Genomic DNA, 15,857 nt, shown 5'->3' on the forward strand with positions numbered 1-15,857 from the left:
CCCTGGACCACCGGAAAATATATTTCCTTTCTCCACAACTGAAATTTTTAAAATGTGCATTCTAAAATTTTATCTAATATAAATTGATTAATGTGCATTAGTAGCATCCATTTTAAATTCAGAGGGTTTTTTGCATTCCAATTTTTGGCTGCCAAAAGTCCCATGGAATTGCAGCCCTGTTCTTGGTAAGCCTGCATCCGTCTGGATTGTAAGACTTACTTTGTGTTTGGTCTCCATGAAGCCTAGCCCACTTAATTTATTAATCCATGTCTAGAAAGTGTCTCTGACACTCACTCTGGAGTTTAGAAAAACCTCCTGATAAACATATGTACGGCTCCACCACGTTTACAATGAATGCACCCCCCCGTTGAGCAGAGGGATCCCCACAGGGCAGTCGTTCTCAACTTGTAGACCCCCCACCCAAACTCTTCCCGCTGTGATATGCTTGGCAGCCCCTTTGCTTCAGAATTGGAAGGAAGTTCATTGCCACCTGCTCCATCTTCCTCTTCTTTGCCCCACCTGTTGCTTGCCTAAACAGAAGACAGAGCATTTCCTCTGCTGCCTCCCAGACCTTTGCAAAGTGCACAGGGCAAGCTGCATATGCCCAACAGGGGCCTCTGCCCTTCCTTGAGACCTGCCCTGTTTCCTCTCCCCCACATAGCACACATGCAAAGAGCAAGCCAGTCTGTTGTGTGGAATGGGAGGCCCGCTTACACCTCCCATGGTCCCAACCAGCCCTTAGTCAAGGAATGCAAACTCTAAAGAATGTGTTCATTGACTGATTGCAGTCAGGAGATTGCACAGGCCTCCTATTCCTGCCAAAAGCCTGGAATACAGTGTGCTGGGGGCATGCTGCTGAGAGGGGGAGAAAAGAGTGCTCCTTCTGTCCATGGAAATTCCTCTATGTGCAGGTGCTGAACTTGTCCTTTGTTAGCCACAGCAGACCTACAGTCTTCCTGTTTCCCCTGGAGTAAGAGACTACGTGTACACGTGTGCAGGAAGTACCTTTGCCTTCTTTGATAATCTCAATTGCTTGTGGTGCTCACACATTATCCCAGATTTTCCAAAATATACATACAACCTCTCCTCCCTCTCATTCCAAAATAGGACACTAGACCCCTGCTTATATGTATTTTAAGGAAAGACCAGGTAAGGTTTAGAAGGACACATACCTTTTTTGTTTTAGGGTATTTAGTAGGGCATTTATTAAGTGCTGGGGCTTCTGGTTCAGTAACTATTTCAGCAACAGTTGTCTCTGTTTCAGGCTCAGCTGTAAGTGCAGTGTTTTCAGGTTCATTGTGCTGTGAGCTAATTTCCACATCGGGAGAGGACGGTTGGATATCTGAACACATGCTAACAGTTCTGTGTCGTCTCCGCTGCTGCCCAATATGAGTTCTGCTCCGAGAGAAACTTTTCCTTTGTTTTGTCCTAGTGACTTTGGCAGGGGTTGGCTTGGTGGCAGTTTCCTCCTTTGCTGGTTCCTGATACAATAAAAGTAACACAAAGAAGTCAGATCAGTCACACACCTACTATAACAGAAGAGAACCCTCTTTCTCTGGGATTATTCCTATTACAAAAACCCCACATATCTGAAACGGATGCTATTAAAAATGCATATTATTGCTCAATATTTGTGGCAGTTTTGATGCTCCGGCTGCAGTAGTGTGGGGCAACATCTTCTACAACAGAAACCTTGCCTGGTATTTTTCTGCACTACCAAACCAACCTGCAGTGTCCAGCGCACATTATTACATCAAGTAACATGGAATGTTCAGCAGTAGGTGACACAGAACTGGTGTTCGAGAGAGCCTCGTTTTACCGGATATCGTTTCAGAGGGTAGCCATGTTGGCCTACAGTAGAACAGCTTGATCTGAGTCCTGCAGCACCTTAGAGGCCACCAAGATGTTTGCCAGTTACCAGGCGCTCCTGGACTCAAATCTAGTTGTTTTATTGAATGGTATTCATATGGTCCAAACAGGATTTCAGAAGGTTTGCAAAAGCAACTGCACTTATCTCCCTCCTGGGCCAGTACAAACCTTGATGAAACAGAATGAAGAAGTCACACCCTGAGTTGCTCAAATCATAGAAACTGACATCGGGTAGCTGTGAAAGACTTGCGCTCTTAAGCCATCTTAAAACTTAATCAAACTTCTTGAAACTACCTGAACAAATTCGGTGTCATTGATGATCGGTGCATCCTTGCATTCAGACTTAACTTCTGTTTTAGCTGTACTGATTCTTTCCAAAGCCTGTTCTCTTCTTTTCTCTCTCTTTTCTAACCGGGCAAAAGCTTGAAGGATTGCTTCCATTTTCCGCTCTTCTCTGGTCTGCAGAATGGAAGAAATCATTCTTTTTCAAAGAATTCATACGCAAGACAAATTACTTACAATGGAAGTATGAGAAATACATCACTGTTTCTAATTCGTTTCTATACAAGCCAAGTTCAGGCAAACTGGAATTGGAGTGGTATTTATATAGACCAGTGTTTGACATGAACAGCTCCAAAAACCCAAGAAACACAGGCCTGGGTGCTAAGGTGCCACTCCACTGGTGTAGGCGCCGTTCCTCCAATGGAATACCTTTTCTGTCTGCAGGGGGTGGGTGGGAGTTTTGCCAACTACCTCCTCCTACTGCAGACTTCCAATTTGCTCCCCACAATTGGGTTTAGTGACCTGCAGAAGTAAAATTCTGGGGTAGAGGAAGAACACAGAAGGCTACAGTGAAAGTGGAGAAACTACTTTCCTCTGGTACAAATTTACTCACACTGCTTAGGATCCAACCACAGAGTTCTGTCCGTTTTAGCTGACTAACAGCTGTACTGGAAATGTATTAGTACTCCTACACACCACATCTATTCCTCATTCGATTTAGCAATTCTTTTACAAAATACCTGAAGGCTGTCTTCTCTGCACTACAAATGCTAATGTTTTAAAAATACAGTATATCCAGAATTTAATATAGTACTTTCAGTTTATGAGCAGAAATACTGCATCAATTATATTGGGGGGTACCATTTACAAAACTTTACAATTGAAAGATTAGCCACAAGTAGTTTAATCTTAGCTGTCCCAGACTAAGGGGCAATCAAACTTACATAGGCAAAATATACACATTTAACGGTACTCATAATTACACTATTGATTATATAGGAGGAACAAGTTTGTGGAAAAAAACCACTCAATTTATCACAATCAAAAGCAGGCGTTGACAATTGCCACTGGTTGCCACTGTGACCTGAAGCTTGTTCTTGGCACCTAAAGCTCTAGTGGTCCTCAGCCTGAAACTCTGTGACAGAGTTTAAACAGAGAAGCAGGAAAAGGGAAGTCAGCCCTTAAAAAGAATGCCCTGCAAAACTTCTAACACAGAGTTAATTTGTTCCTAGGATGGATACACACCGCCGCAAACAGAGATCAATGACTGCTGCTCTCTCCTGCCTAGACAGCTGGGGGAAAGCTGAAGGCAGGCGGGTAGCTTGGAGGGGTGGGCAATGGTAAGAGACTTTTCCTCCAATGGTGAGAGGGGGGAACAAAGAAAGAAAAGTATGTGTTTGGGAGGATGAATCTGCACTCCTTCATTTTGGAGCTGGCTCCCAGCTCCAAAGAAAATTTGTCAAGGCCTGGTCTAGAGAGGCATATTGTTGGCAACGATTGAGTACTAAGGTTTAGGCTTTCTGAAGTGTAGAAAATGCATTCATATAAATTTGATAGACAATGATTCTTGTTAGTGACATCAAATCCCCCCCCCCCAAGAGCTGAGTCAAAAATGCTGTATCTCATTGGGTGGTAATTGGGTGGTATCGTTCCTTGGGCTGGAGGAAGCTGCTTCAGGCTACAGAGCTTTCCTCCAGTTTTTACCTCTGTTTCATTGCAAGAAGAGCCAATTAAGTGAGAGGAAGGCTTCAAACTCTGTTTAGTGGAGTTGGTAGGACACAGGCCACTATCTCCCAAAACTAGGGAAAAACCCAAACATAAAGATTTGTCTGTTGTTTCTCAGTTCATAAAACTTGTTCCAAAATACCTCAACTTTATCAGTAAACAAAGAAAGTGTATTATTTGGACAGAAACAGTCTTATACAGTCACAATAGGACTAACTAACAGCATAGTTAGATACAGGGTTGGATCTAATCAGCTTTTCTACTGGTAAAAAAAGGAGCATAGGGTTCCTTTGGCCACTCGAAAGACTATGCTGGGGATCACAGAACCTGCACAGACAAAAGCTGTGTGGGATGGTGGCTATACAAAGAAGAGGAATAGGGTGAGATTGACTAAAAATCTGGCTGGATCCAACCCACCGTGTTAAGCTGTATAACACTGAGAACTGAACTCTTCAACACCATGTTAATTGTGAACAAAATTAGCTCTGATAGCACTAATACTTAAGCAAAATTCGGATGAAACAGAAGTTAAAAATTACAGACTAGTTAACAGAAGTTAAAAATTACAGACTAGTTTCTCTATTAAATGTAGACTATAAGATATACGCCTCCATACTAGCAACCAGAATGAAAACAGTTTTATCGGAGATGATTTATCAAGATCAAGCGGGCTTCCTTCCCAAAAGACAACTATGCCATAATGTGAGGATAATACTGAATGTCCTAGAATACTATGAAGCTCACCCAGACAAGCAAATGTCGCTAATATTCCTAGACGCAGAAAAGGCTTTCGATAATGTTAGCTGGAATTTTCTCCCAGAACTCTTGACATACTCGCAGGTAGGCATGAATTTTTATAAAATGGTCAGAGCAATATATAAAGAACAACAAGCTGAAATATGTGTTAATGGAAACCTATCTCATACCGTTGAGATAAATAAAGGTACTAGACAAGGTTGCCCCCTGTCACCGTCATTGTTTATTCTGATTCTTGATGTGTTAGCTGACCAAATTAGGGCAGATGGCCAAATCAGAGGTTTGAAATTTAAAGGAGAAGAATATAAACTTCTAGCTTTTGCGGATGACTTGGCCTTTATTTTGGAAAACCCATCTAATTCAATTAACAGATTGATAGCGGCCATACAAGAATATGGAGAAGTGGCAGGGCTCAAAATTAATTACAAAAAAACAAAAATGCTGATCAAAAATATGACAAAGATACAAGCTCTCCAACTGCAAGAAAGACAGGTTGCTTACCTGTAACTGGTGATCTTCGAGTGGTCATCTGTGCATTCACACCCTTGGGATATACTGCGCCTGCGCTGACCTTCTCGGTACCGGTAGCTAGCAAAAGGGATTTTCGCGCCTCTCCCAGGTCACGCGCCGGCTCCACTGCGCATGACCAAGGAGGGGCACGCAGATCCCGCCAGTTCCTTCTGACCGCCGCCCAACAGCCTTCAAAGAAACAAGATGAAGGGCCGAGAGCAGAGGGGAAGGAGGGCGGGTGGTGTGAATGCACAGATGACCACTCGAAGATCACCAGTTACAGGTAAGCAACCTGTCTATCTTCTTCGTGGTCTCTGTGCATCACACCCTTGGGAGAATAGCAAGCAATAACTCTTACCTGGAGGAGGGGCCGAGGCCCTACATCTGCGCCGTCTGCAATATAGACCGACCCAACGCCACACGACGAGAAGACCGGACATCAAGGGCATAATGCTTCACGAAGGTGAGCGGAGTAGCCCAAGTCGCAGCGTTGCAGATGTCCTCCAACGGCATACCTCGCAGGAAAGCTGTGGAAGTTGCTACCGCCCTCGTAGAATGGGCGCGAAGCTGACCTGGAAGAGGTTTCTTAGCCAAAGCGTAGCATAGCTTGATCACCTCCACAATCCATCTCGACAGCCTCTGGGAAGAGATCTTCTTCCCTTGGGAGGGCATACTGTGAGCAACAAACAAAGCTGGAGACTGGCGAAAAGACTTAGTCCTGCCCAAATAGAACAACAACGCTCTCTTAACATCCAGAGAATGCAATTTCCGTTCCTCTTCATTAGCAGGAGACGGGAAAAATGATGGCAGAACTACATCTGAACGTAAATGAAATTCCGAAACAACTTTCGGTAAAAAGGAGATGTCCAAAGACAATGAAACCCCATGTGGGGAAAAACTTAAGTATGGTGGATCACACCTCAGAGCAGACAATTCGCTGACCCGACGAGCAGAGGTAATGGCCACCAAAAACGCAGTCTTGAGTGACAGCAATTTTAGAGAGCAAGTGGCCAATGGCTCGAAAGGTTTTCCCATCAAAAAACGCAAAACTAAAGCCAAATCCCAGGCCGGGGTTGGAGGACGACGGGGAGGGTACAGGCGAATAAGGCCTTTACAAAACTGTTTTGTCTGAGGATGCGAGAAAACTGAAAACCCATCAACAGATGGATGAAAAGCTGACACCGCAGCTAAATACACTTTAACCGACGAAAAACTGAGACCCAAGTCCATTCTGGACAAAATAAATGCAAAAATAGACCTCAAATCCACTGGCGGAGGAGGTAGATTTGAGGAATTCAAATACTGCAGGAATAGATTCCACTTCCTTGTGTAGGAAGTCCGAGTAGACAGTTTACGACAGTTCAACAAGACATCATTGATACGAGCGTCCATCACTGAAAGCGTATTTCCCACAGAGTCAGCTTGAGACTCAGAGGATCGTAGTGAAGGACCTGGCCCTCCTGAGCCTGGAGGAGATCCAACTCCTGCGGCAGGTGTACAAAGGATCCCTTGGCTAACCTCAACAGTGTCGGGAACCAAACTTGCCGAGGCCACCAGGGGGCTACTAGAAGACAATGGGGCTTGTCGTGTTGTATTTTCACCAACACCCTGTGAAGCAGCGGAATCGGAGGAAATAGGTACAGAAAGTTGTGAGCCCACGATATCAACAGGCCGTCCCCCAGTGACAGAGGGTCCAACCCCGCTCTGGAACAAAACATGGGACACTTCTTGTTGAATCGAGTTGCAAAAACATCGATGTGGGGATGTCCCAGACGTTGAAAAAGAGGGAGGAGATACTTTGAATTCAGCTCCCAATCGTGGTCCGATGCTCCTCCTCTGCTCAGGAAATCTGCTTGCTGGTTCAAAGTTCCTGGCAGATGGGCAGCTTGGAGAGTGATATTCCGATGAAGGCACTCTTCCCATATGTCCATAGCTAGCCTGCAAAGGGATCTGGACACTGTCCCGCCCTGGCGATTGATATAAGCCATTGCAGTTGTATTGTCCGTAAATATTAACACAGCTTTCCCTGCAACCTGTTTGTGCAAGGATCTGAGGGCAAATTTTACGGCCAGCAGTTCCAGATAGTTGATGTGATGACGTTTCCAAAGGGGCTGCCATGGAGCACCCACACAAGTGTCGTCCGTATGAGCACCCCAACCCCACAGGGAGGCGTCTGTGGTGATCGACATCACGGGAACAATCGGTTGGAACGGTGCACCCGCCAGCAAATTGGTGTCCACGAGCCACCACTGCAGGGAGGTAAGGACCTGAGGAGGCACGACTAGTCGAAGACTTGGGGGGTGAAAGGAGGGGCGAAATTTCTTTAGAAACCAAAGCTGCAACGGACGCATGCGAAGGCGTGCACACTCGATCACAGAGGTGGTGGCTGCCATGAGACCCAGGATCCGCTGAACGTGGACTGCTGATGTCACATTGGATCGGAACAAACGTCGAATTTCCAGACGAATGGTATCTGCCCGTTGGCGAGGAAGGTAGGCCCGAGTGGCCAGGGAATCTATGACAGCTCCTATGAACTGCACGCGAGTTGCAGGTTGCAGCATGGATTTCTGCAAATTGACTAGAATTCCAAGGGAGGATAGGGTCGACAGTGTAATGGTGATGTGCTGAAGGAGACAGTCCTTTGAATCTGCCACCATTAACCAGTCGTCTATGTACGGAAAAATCTGAATGCCCTGAAGACGAAGGTGGGCGACGACAACCACCATTACCTTCGTGAAAACCCTGGGGGCGGTAGAGAGCCCGAAGGGGAGGGCTTTGAATTGATAATGGTCCTCTCCGACCGTGAATCTGAGGAATTTTCTGTGACGAGGATGGATGGAGACGTGAAAATAAGCGTCTTTGAGATCTAAAGTGACCATCCATGTCCCTGGAGGCAGGAGTGGTAAAATACTTTGCAAAGTGGTCATACGAAACTTTTTGTAAACAATGAATCGATTGAGAAATCTTAGATCCATAATTGGACGAAGTCCTCCGTCCTTCTTGGGGACCGTGAAATATCTGGAATAAATCCCGTGGCAACGATCTGCCGCCGGGACTATCTCTATAGCGTTTTTCAGTGACAGAGATCGTACTTCTTGCATCAGGACAGGTGACGTTGGAGTTCCGACGAAATGGGAAATTGTGGGGATTTGAGAAAACTCTATGAGATAGCCATCTCTTATTATAGAGTGAACCCATTTGTCTGTAGAAATGTCCAGCCATGCGTGAAGAAAGGGAGCGAGGCGAGTATGAGCAGTAAGGCTGAAGTCAAAGCCCCTGTTTGGGATTCTTGGGAAACTTCGACTTATAGGCACCCGATGATTGTCCTTTATTCTTAGGGGGAAAAGACCTTGACTGAGAAGAGGGAGGTCTTTGCCATTGATCCGTAGGCGATTTGTTGTACGGTTGTCTAGAAGACCAAGATTGTCTAGGCCATTGCTTGGTCTTAGGGTATTTAGTTGGGGGAGAGATTCCCAGACTTTTAGACGTCTTGATACTCTTATCCATTTCCTGTAATACCGTATCAGTGGTGGAACTAAACAGTCCAGAGCCTTCAAAAGGAAGGTCCTCCACCGACGATCTGGTATCATATGGCAATGAGGAGGAACGGAGCCAGGCATGTCTGCGTAGGGCTACGGAAGTTGCTAGAGTCTTGCTAGCAGATTCCAAGGAATGCTTGGCAGCACTAATTTGATGTCTAGCCAGTACCATCCCTTCATTTTGAAGCCTCTTAATCTGAGGCTGACATTCCTTTGGTACATGTGGAAGGAAGTCGTTTAAGCGTTTCCACAAATTGAACTGATAGCGGCCCATGCAGGCTGCATAATTTGCCGTTTTAATGCCCATTGCACCGACAGTGTAAAATTTTCTGCCCACCGAGTCCAACTTCTTTCCTTCCTTATCTGATGGCGTTGAGTGACTCGATTTTCCTTTCGTGGACGACGATACGACCAAAGAATTGGGTTTAGGATGCGTGTATAGAAACTCAGCCCCAGATTCTTGGATCTTGTACATGTGATCCAGACGTTTATTGGATACAGTAATGGAGGCCGGATGGGTCCAAAAGTCCTTAGTAGTTTGTAAGAGGACTTTTGTCATTGGAAGAGCCACAGAAGGCGAAGTGTTGGAATGCATAATGTCAAAAACATTGTCATCCACGAAACTGGCAACGAGAGTAGGAGTCATAGACAGGTCCAACGCCATACGTTGAACAAAGTCTCCATATGACTTAACATCCTCTGATGGAGAAATAGGCAGATCCGCTTCCACATCCTGTGGGGTGGATTGTATGTTCACGTCCTCTATATGTTCAGAGGAGTCGTCTGAATCGGAGGATACATTGGATGGTTCCGGGGATGATCCGGGTAATTCCGGTTGATGCGTTGTCGGCATGTTGACCGGGGGTGCAGCCGGGTCTGGTGGATGTATCGGCATGGACTGCTTCGATACCGAGGATCGATCCCGAAACTGCGAGATGCGGGATGACACCGATTGACGATCCCAGTCAGGTGGAGGTGGTGGAGGAAAAGCCCATGGGTATGGGTATCGGCTTCCATACAAGTAATGCCACTGTCTCTCATCCCAGGTTAAAGTAGGGGATGCCGGTCGGTGTCGATCATCGACTCCACGTTCCGGGGAAGCATGAGAGGATTGACGACTCGACATATCAGATTGCGACTGATTTGTCTGCTGAGTAAGGTCGATGTCGAGATCTGAACCAATCAGGTGATGAGGTTCTTGCGTGAGATCTCGACCTTGACTAGCTGAAACCTTATGGACTTTCGACTTGTCCGTTTTAGGTTTCTTCGACTGCTGTGAGTCTTTGCCCTGCTTCCGGATCTTGGAAGGTACGGCATCAGATATCCCCTGCTTCCGGATCTTGGAAGGTACGGGGTGGTCTTTTATCGGCGTCGATCGTTTCGGTGCCGAAGCATCGATTGCGACCGTCGACGTCGATGGTCCCGAAACGGGAGGACAAGTGTCTGCAGCCAGGGTGGACATCGAGGCGTGCCCGGACGTGTCCAACGGCGAAGACGACTGTGGAGATAGCGCCTTCTCCATCAAAGCCAAGTGCAGACGAGCTGCCCTGTTTTTTCTCGTCTGGTTCGAGAATTTCTGGCAATGTCCGCACTTAGAAACACAGTGCGACTCCCCTAAACAGACGAGGCAAAGCGAATGCCCGTCGGTGGGAGATATTTTAAGGCCGCAAGTCTTACACCGTTTGAAACAACCCCACCGCGGGGCCATAGGCCAGCGGAGGGGAAAACGTTAAAGACAAGGAACAAACACACCGAAGAAAAATGCTAACTACAAAAAACAAAAATAAAGAAAGGGAAACTAACTAAACGCAAGTTTAGCAGAAAGTTAGGTACTTAACAGACCGAAGCAGAAGGCGTCCTACCAGCGCGGCAGTCAGAAAAGAACTGGCGGGATCTGCGTGCCCCTCCTTGGTCATGCGCAGTGGAGCCGGCGTGTGACCTGGGAGAGGCGCGAAAATCCCTTTTGCTAGCTACCGGTACCGAGAAGGTCAGCGCAGGCGCAGTATATCCCAAGGGTGTGATGCACAGAGACCACGAAGAAGATCAAGCGGATTTAGAGATCTGGAAGAAAATTAAATACTTAGGAATAAATATAACTTAAAATTGTAGCTCCTTGATAACTATATGGAACTCTTAAAAGGGATCACAAAAGATTTAGAAAATTGGAAGGACCTACAATTATCTCTAATAGGGAGAATAGCCACCATCAAAATGAATATACTTCCGAAATTGTTATCTTTAATCCAAATGATACCAGTGATTCAAACCAAAGTTCCATTAAAGAACTAGATAAAACTACGGCTTGGTTTATATGGCAAGGGGAAAAGCCAAGGATTAAACTTAAGTTACTTCAAGAAGCCAAGAATAGAGACGGCTTCGCTCTTCCAAAGTGGTCCTTATATTATAGAGCAGCAGCGCTGGCTTGGATCAAAGAATGGGTAACATTAGATAATAACAGACTTTTGAAACTAGAAGGCCACGACTTGCTTCTAGGATGGCATGCATTCATTTGGTACGAAAAGGAGCTGCCCATAAATATTTTAAACAGCACTGGATCAGAGCCTCTCTATTAAAAGTTTAGGAACAAATCTGAAATCGCTTCTACACTAAGATACCAAGATGGGTGGCTCCCTTAGAAGCTTTTACAAATCCAAAAGTCTTTCAAGTGGAAATGGCCATAAGGTATCAGGACCTGCGAGATATCAAACAAGAACTCAAAGGTTTACGAAGCCACAACTGTTGGCAAAAATTACAAATTGAGTCTAGATTTAGTAAAGACAAGCCAGTAGATTTCTATACTAGCCTTTTAGAAATAGATACAATTTTGATTAATATAGACCAGAAATTTATATTAAAAAATGTATAATCTGCTTTTAGACGATGAAATACAAGATGAAGTGGTTAAGTCGGTTATGATAAAGTGGGCTCAAAATCTGGGACATAATATTCATTTAGAACAATGGGCTCAGGTCTGGAAAAGAAACATAAAAATCACAAGAAACATAAAAATCCCTATATAGAAAATATCTACAAGATGTTCCACAGATGGTACATCACTCCTGATATTCTCTCAAAAATAGATTCCAAATGCTCAAATTTATGTTGGAAATACCAGAACAGGGACTTTTTACCACATGTGGTGGAAATGTGGAAAAGCTAGGCTATACTGGATATGGATAAACGAAGTTATACAAAAAGTTTTTAAAATGTCCATCCGTTTTACTCCAGAAGTATTTTTTGTTAAGTATTATATCTGAACAATGTAAGAAAAATGATTTACACCATTTTGTCTGCCAGAATTTTGTTTGCTAAATACTGGAAGCAAACAGAAATCCCATCCAGAATTGAAATTATTAATAAAATACTGAAAGCTGCAGAAATCGATAAGTTGACCTACTACTTGACAAACCAAACAGAAGATCAATTTGAAAAAGTTTGGCTAAGATTCTATACTTGGATTAAAAACCATGATGGATTAATAACTACAAATATTTAGGATTTTGAGGAAATATAATAATAATTTTATTCTTTTTTCTGTTATATAATTAAATCCTGTAAAAAAGAAATGTTAGAAAGATGAAACAGTTCAATAGTAAGCAAGGGAAAATATAAATAAGGCAAAACGATTTTTCTTTCTTTTTAGAAAGTACTGGACTTAATTCTGCCCCGTCGCATTTATGTTTTGTATGTTTTGTTATTACCTATAAAGCTTCTCACTGTTGGGAACCAGGTATCTGAAGGAGCATCTCATCATATGAACCTGCCCAGCAATTAAGATGGGGTTGAGAGACCTCATTTTGTATCCCCCTTTCACAGGCTAAGTGAGCAGGCACCAGAAATTATTTATTTATTTATTGTTTATATTTATATCCCGCCTTTCCAGATATCTGGCTCAAGGCGGCTAACAACATTAAAATGGCATAAACAACCAAGTTAAAACAATTAATAAATACCATACCGGTTAAAACAATACCAGTTGCAATTAACCCAACAGAAATGGTGGTAATCCAAATCCCATCCAATGATAGGGGTAGCGTCCAGCAGAATCTCAGGCCCAAAGATGTTCTAAAATTTCAGACCAGACGATGTTCCAGGGCACACTCGTCAGTGGCAGCCCCTAATCGAAAGCCTGGTGGAGGAGCTCCGTTTTACAGGCCCTGCGGAACTGTAAAAGGTCCCACAGGGCCCTGATGTTCTCTTGGAGCTCATTCCACCAGGTTGGGGCTGCCACTGAGAAAGCCCTGGTTCTGGTGACATTCAGCCTGGCTTTTTTCGGACAAGGGAGGGTAAGGCGATGTTGCAACCCTGACCGCAGTGCTCTGTGGGGCACATATGGGGAGAGGCGGTCCCTCAAGTAGGCAGGCCCCTGACCAACACCTTGAACCAAATCCGGTACGCTATAGGCAGCCAGTGCAGTATTGAGAGACCCAACAACAGCCGGGCTGCGGCATTCTGCACTAGCTGCAGCCTCTGGATCTGGGACAAGGGCAGCTCCATGTAGAGAGCGTTGCAGTAGTCTAATCTCGATAATAATACTGTCCTGCCACTGTTTATGGTGCCATGCTAATTTGTAACACAATTTTGCTAACTTTCACCTATCTTCATCATCTAAAGTAGTTCCCTGAAGTTTTGAGCAGGCTAATCCAGACACATTTGTCCTCCAAACAATGACAAAAATGCTTTATTCACACATTTCCACAGATCATCAGGCTGACCATTCCTTTTCTGCATCATATGCTGAAGAAGAGAGATGATCAGGTAATATTCTTCAAAATGTTCCAACACTCACTCATTTAATACATTCACATCTTGCCACACTATCCAGTGTGGATCCACTGGGCAACCTACATCCAAGGTTAAAACATCAAATATAATGAAACCTTAGATAAAATGCATAAACAAAACCATCAAACAGACAAAAAGGACACACTCTTTAGCAATCAAGATAAAACTATATAAAGAATAACTTTAGCACATTTGAGATAAAGTACCACGTGATTTTACATCGAAACACCAGCAATTAAAGATTGTCAGCAGAGAGTTCCACAGCCTTAACACCACAGTGGAAAAAGTCCTCTCTCCTGGGTCCACCCATCACACCTCAGATGGCAAGAGAATACAAAGAAGGCACTAGAGAGGATCAACCTGGCCATGCAGTTTCATATGGGAGAAGATGATGCTCAAGGCAAACCACTTAAGTGTATGGGTGGCTACCTAAATACTGTTGCACAAGTGATTTATTGGCTGCTGTGATTGTCTATGTATACATGCATATACAGACTCGGCCCTGGCTAGTATTTGAATGGGAGACCTCCAGTGAGTACCAGGGTCATGATGCAGAGGCAGGCAATGGCAAACCACCTCTGAACATCTCTTGCCTTGAAAACTCTATGGGGTCACCATAAGTCACCTGGGACTTGATGGCACTTTCCACCACATACACAGGAGTGGTCAGATCCCACCCACTCTTCTCTAATGGTGTGTCAAATCTCAACACCTTTGAAGAGTGAGAGTAAGAAGATATTCTATGTGCTTTGAAGCTACCAACAAGTAAGAAAGAAAACAATATTATTTTATATTCCTCTTAATAAACCAAGGCTACATTTGGTTTTGGTTTTAATTTGTTTTTAACAATGCTTATATGACATCAGGTTGTACACTGCCCTGAGCCTGGTCCCTCCGCAGACTCAAATCAAATCAAACCAAATCAATCAATTAACTAAATAATAAATAAAATATCATGTCATGGACAGCTGGGGGCTCTGCACCCCTCCTACCTTTCAGGGAGACAGCTCTATCAAGTAAAAGGTCCATTTACAAATGTGAATGTACAATGCCACATATTCTCCCACCACCCTATTTTAACCATATTTTTCAGGGACTGCCATCTCCAACCAAGCATCCCACAAGTCCTGCCTTCAGGGCTTTCATCAGTTTATAGTAGACTGAAAAGACTGGGATGGGGCTGAGGCGAAGGAGTGTCAGGGAAAAAACCTGTGTCTCTTGACTGTGTTAACAATATGGGTCTGAAGGGAAGGACATGAAGAAAAGAAGATATAACCTGATGGAAAGTGTAATTAAGGTTTTTCCTGGCAAAGGAACTACCATGGCAACGATGCATAGAAAAACAGAAGGGTGAGACACTGGAGCAGACAAATATGCTGGGAGATAAACTGTAAACAGAACGAAAGAAGTACAGCCTAATCAGGAGGTGGAAAAGAGGGAAGAGAGGTAAAGCGTAGCTGCAGGAGTTTAATTTTAATGGTAAGAAGCTTAACATTAATACAGAAGTCAGCTGAGACCTGGCACAAAGACTTGAAAGGAACCCCAAGATTACCAGTTTGTGAAATCTGTCTGATAAGAGTATCCTTCAGAAAGAGATTGCCCTCTCTGCCTTCTAGAAGAGCAGTACATTTGGCTGTAAAACAGTAAGGAGTGTCCAGAGTCTGCATCTGCTCTCCTGGACTTCTCCAAGAAAAGTTGGGTGTTCTTGCACCAGGCCGCAGGCAAGGCAATGAGCATCCACTCCACATTAGGGGCTCCTTCAGGGACTGTGGACATGTGGGATGGGCAAGTAGTTGACCGCCTGGCCCCACCTTCATCCCCAAGAGTCTGCTCCCACTTAGCTGGTGAGGGGAGGGGAAAAGGAGGCATGATCACCTCTGAGGAGGGCTAGCTGGGTCTCCATGCCCTGGAAGAGAGGTGGGGATTTCCCCAATAGCAAAGGCAGCGCTCTCCCTCCCAGGGAGTTTCCAAGGTGATGTTGCTTGCTTTGATGAGTCAGGGGCCAGCTCTGGGCCTATGTCATTAAAGGGTGGAATTCTTAACCAGCAGTTCAGACAGCCAAGGAGGAGGTGGGTGGCTGGATGGTCTCTGACACTAAAAACACCAGCTGGGAGGAGAATCAAAAACAGGGTAAATGGGAGTGACTGCAGCTCTTCCTTCAACTTTACTCTACCTACACTGAGGCTGCCTCTCCCCAGGAGTGGAACCCTGGAGGGTGCTGCGGCACCCGAGGGGACCCCTGGCTCAACACCTCCTCACAGAGAACATCAAGTGTTCAACTTAAGATGTCAGTAAAAAACTCCAGAGGCAACGTCAGCGAGACAGGCAAAGCCACAAGATGGGAAAGATGGCAAGCAGTCAGGTTTAGAAAAAAGCAGCTTTAAAAATGCT

General features: G+C 44.7%; 1 protein-coding gene across 1 annotated transcript in view; it reads right to left on the reverse strand.

Annotated features, from left to right (window-relative positions):
- KMT2E (lysine (K)-specific methyltransferase 2E) overlaps positions 1-15,857 on the reverse strand; it is a 110,523-nt gene that overhangs the window by 17,010 nt on the left and 77,656 nt on the right. The window contains exons 15-16 of the mRNA XM_015415081.1: positions 2,164-2,328; positions 1,173-1,481 (exon numbers count right to left, since the gene is read on the reverse strand). Coding sequence (XP_015270567.1) covers positions 1,173-1,481; positions 2,164-2,328 — 474 coding nt within the window. The remainder of the gene's footprint in view (positions 1-1,172; positions 1,482-2,163; positions 2,329-15,857) is intronic.

The sequence above is a fragment of the Gekko japonicus genome, unplaced genomic scaffold, assembly GCF_001447785.1.
Source record: "Gekko japonicus isolate JY-2015 unplaced genomic scaffold, Gekko_japonicus_V1.1 scaffold5, whole genome shotgun sequence".
Lineage (NCBI taxonomy): Eukaryota > Metazoa > Chordata > Lepidosauria > Squamata > Gekkonidae > Gekko > Gekko japonicus.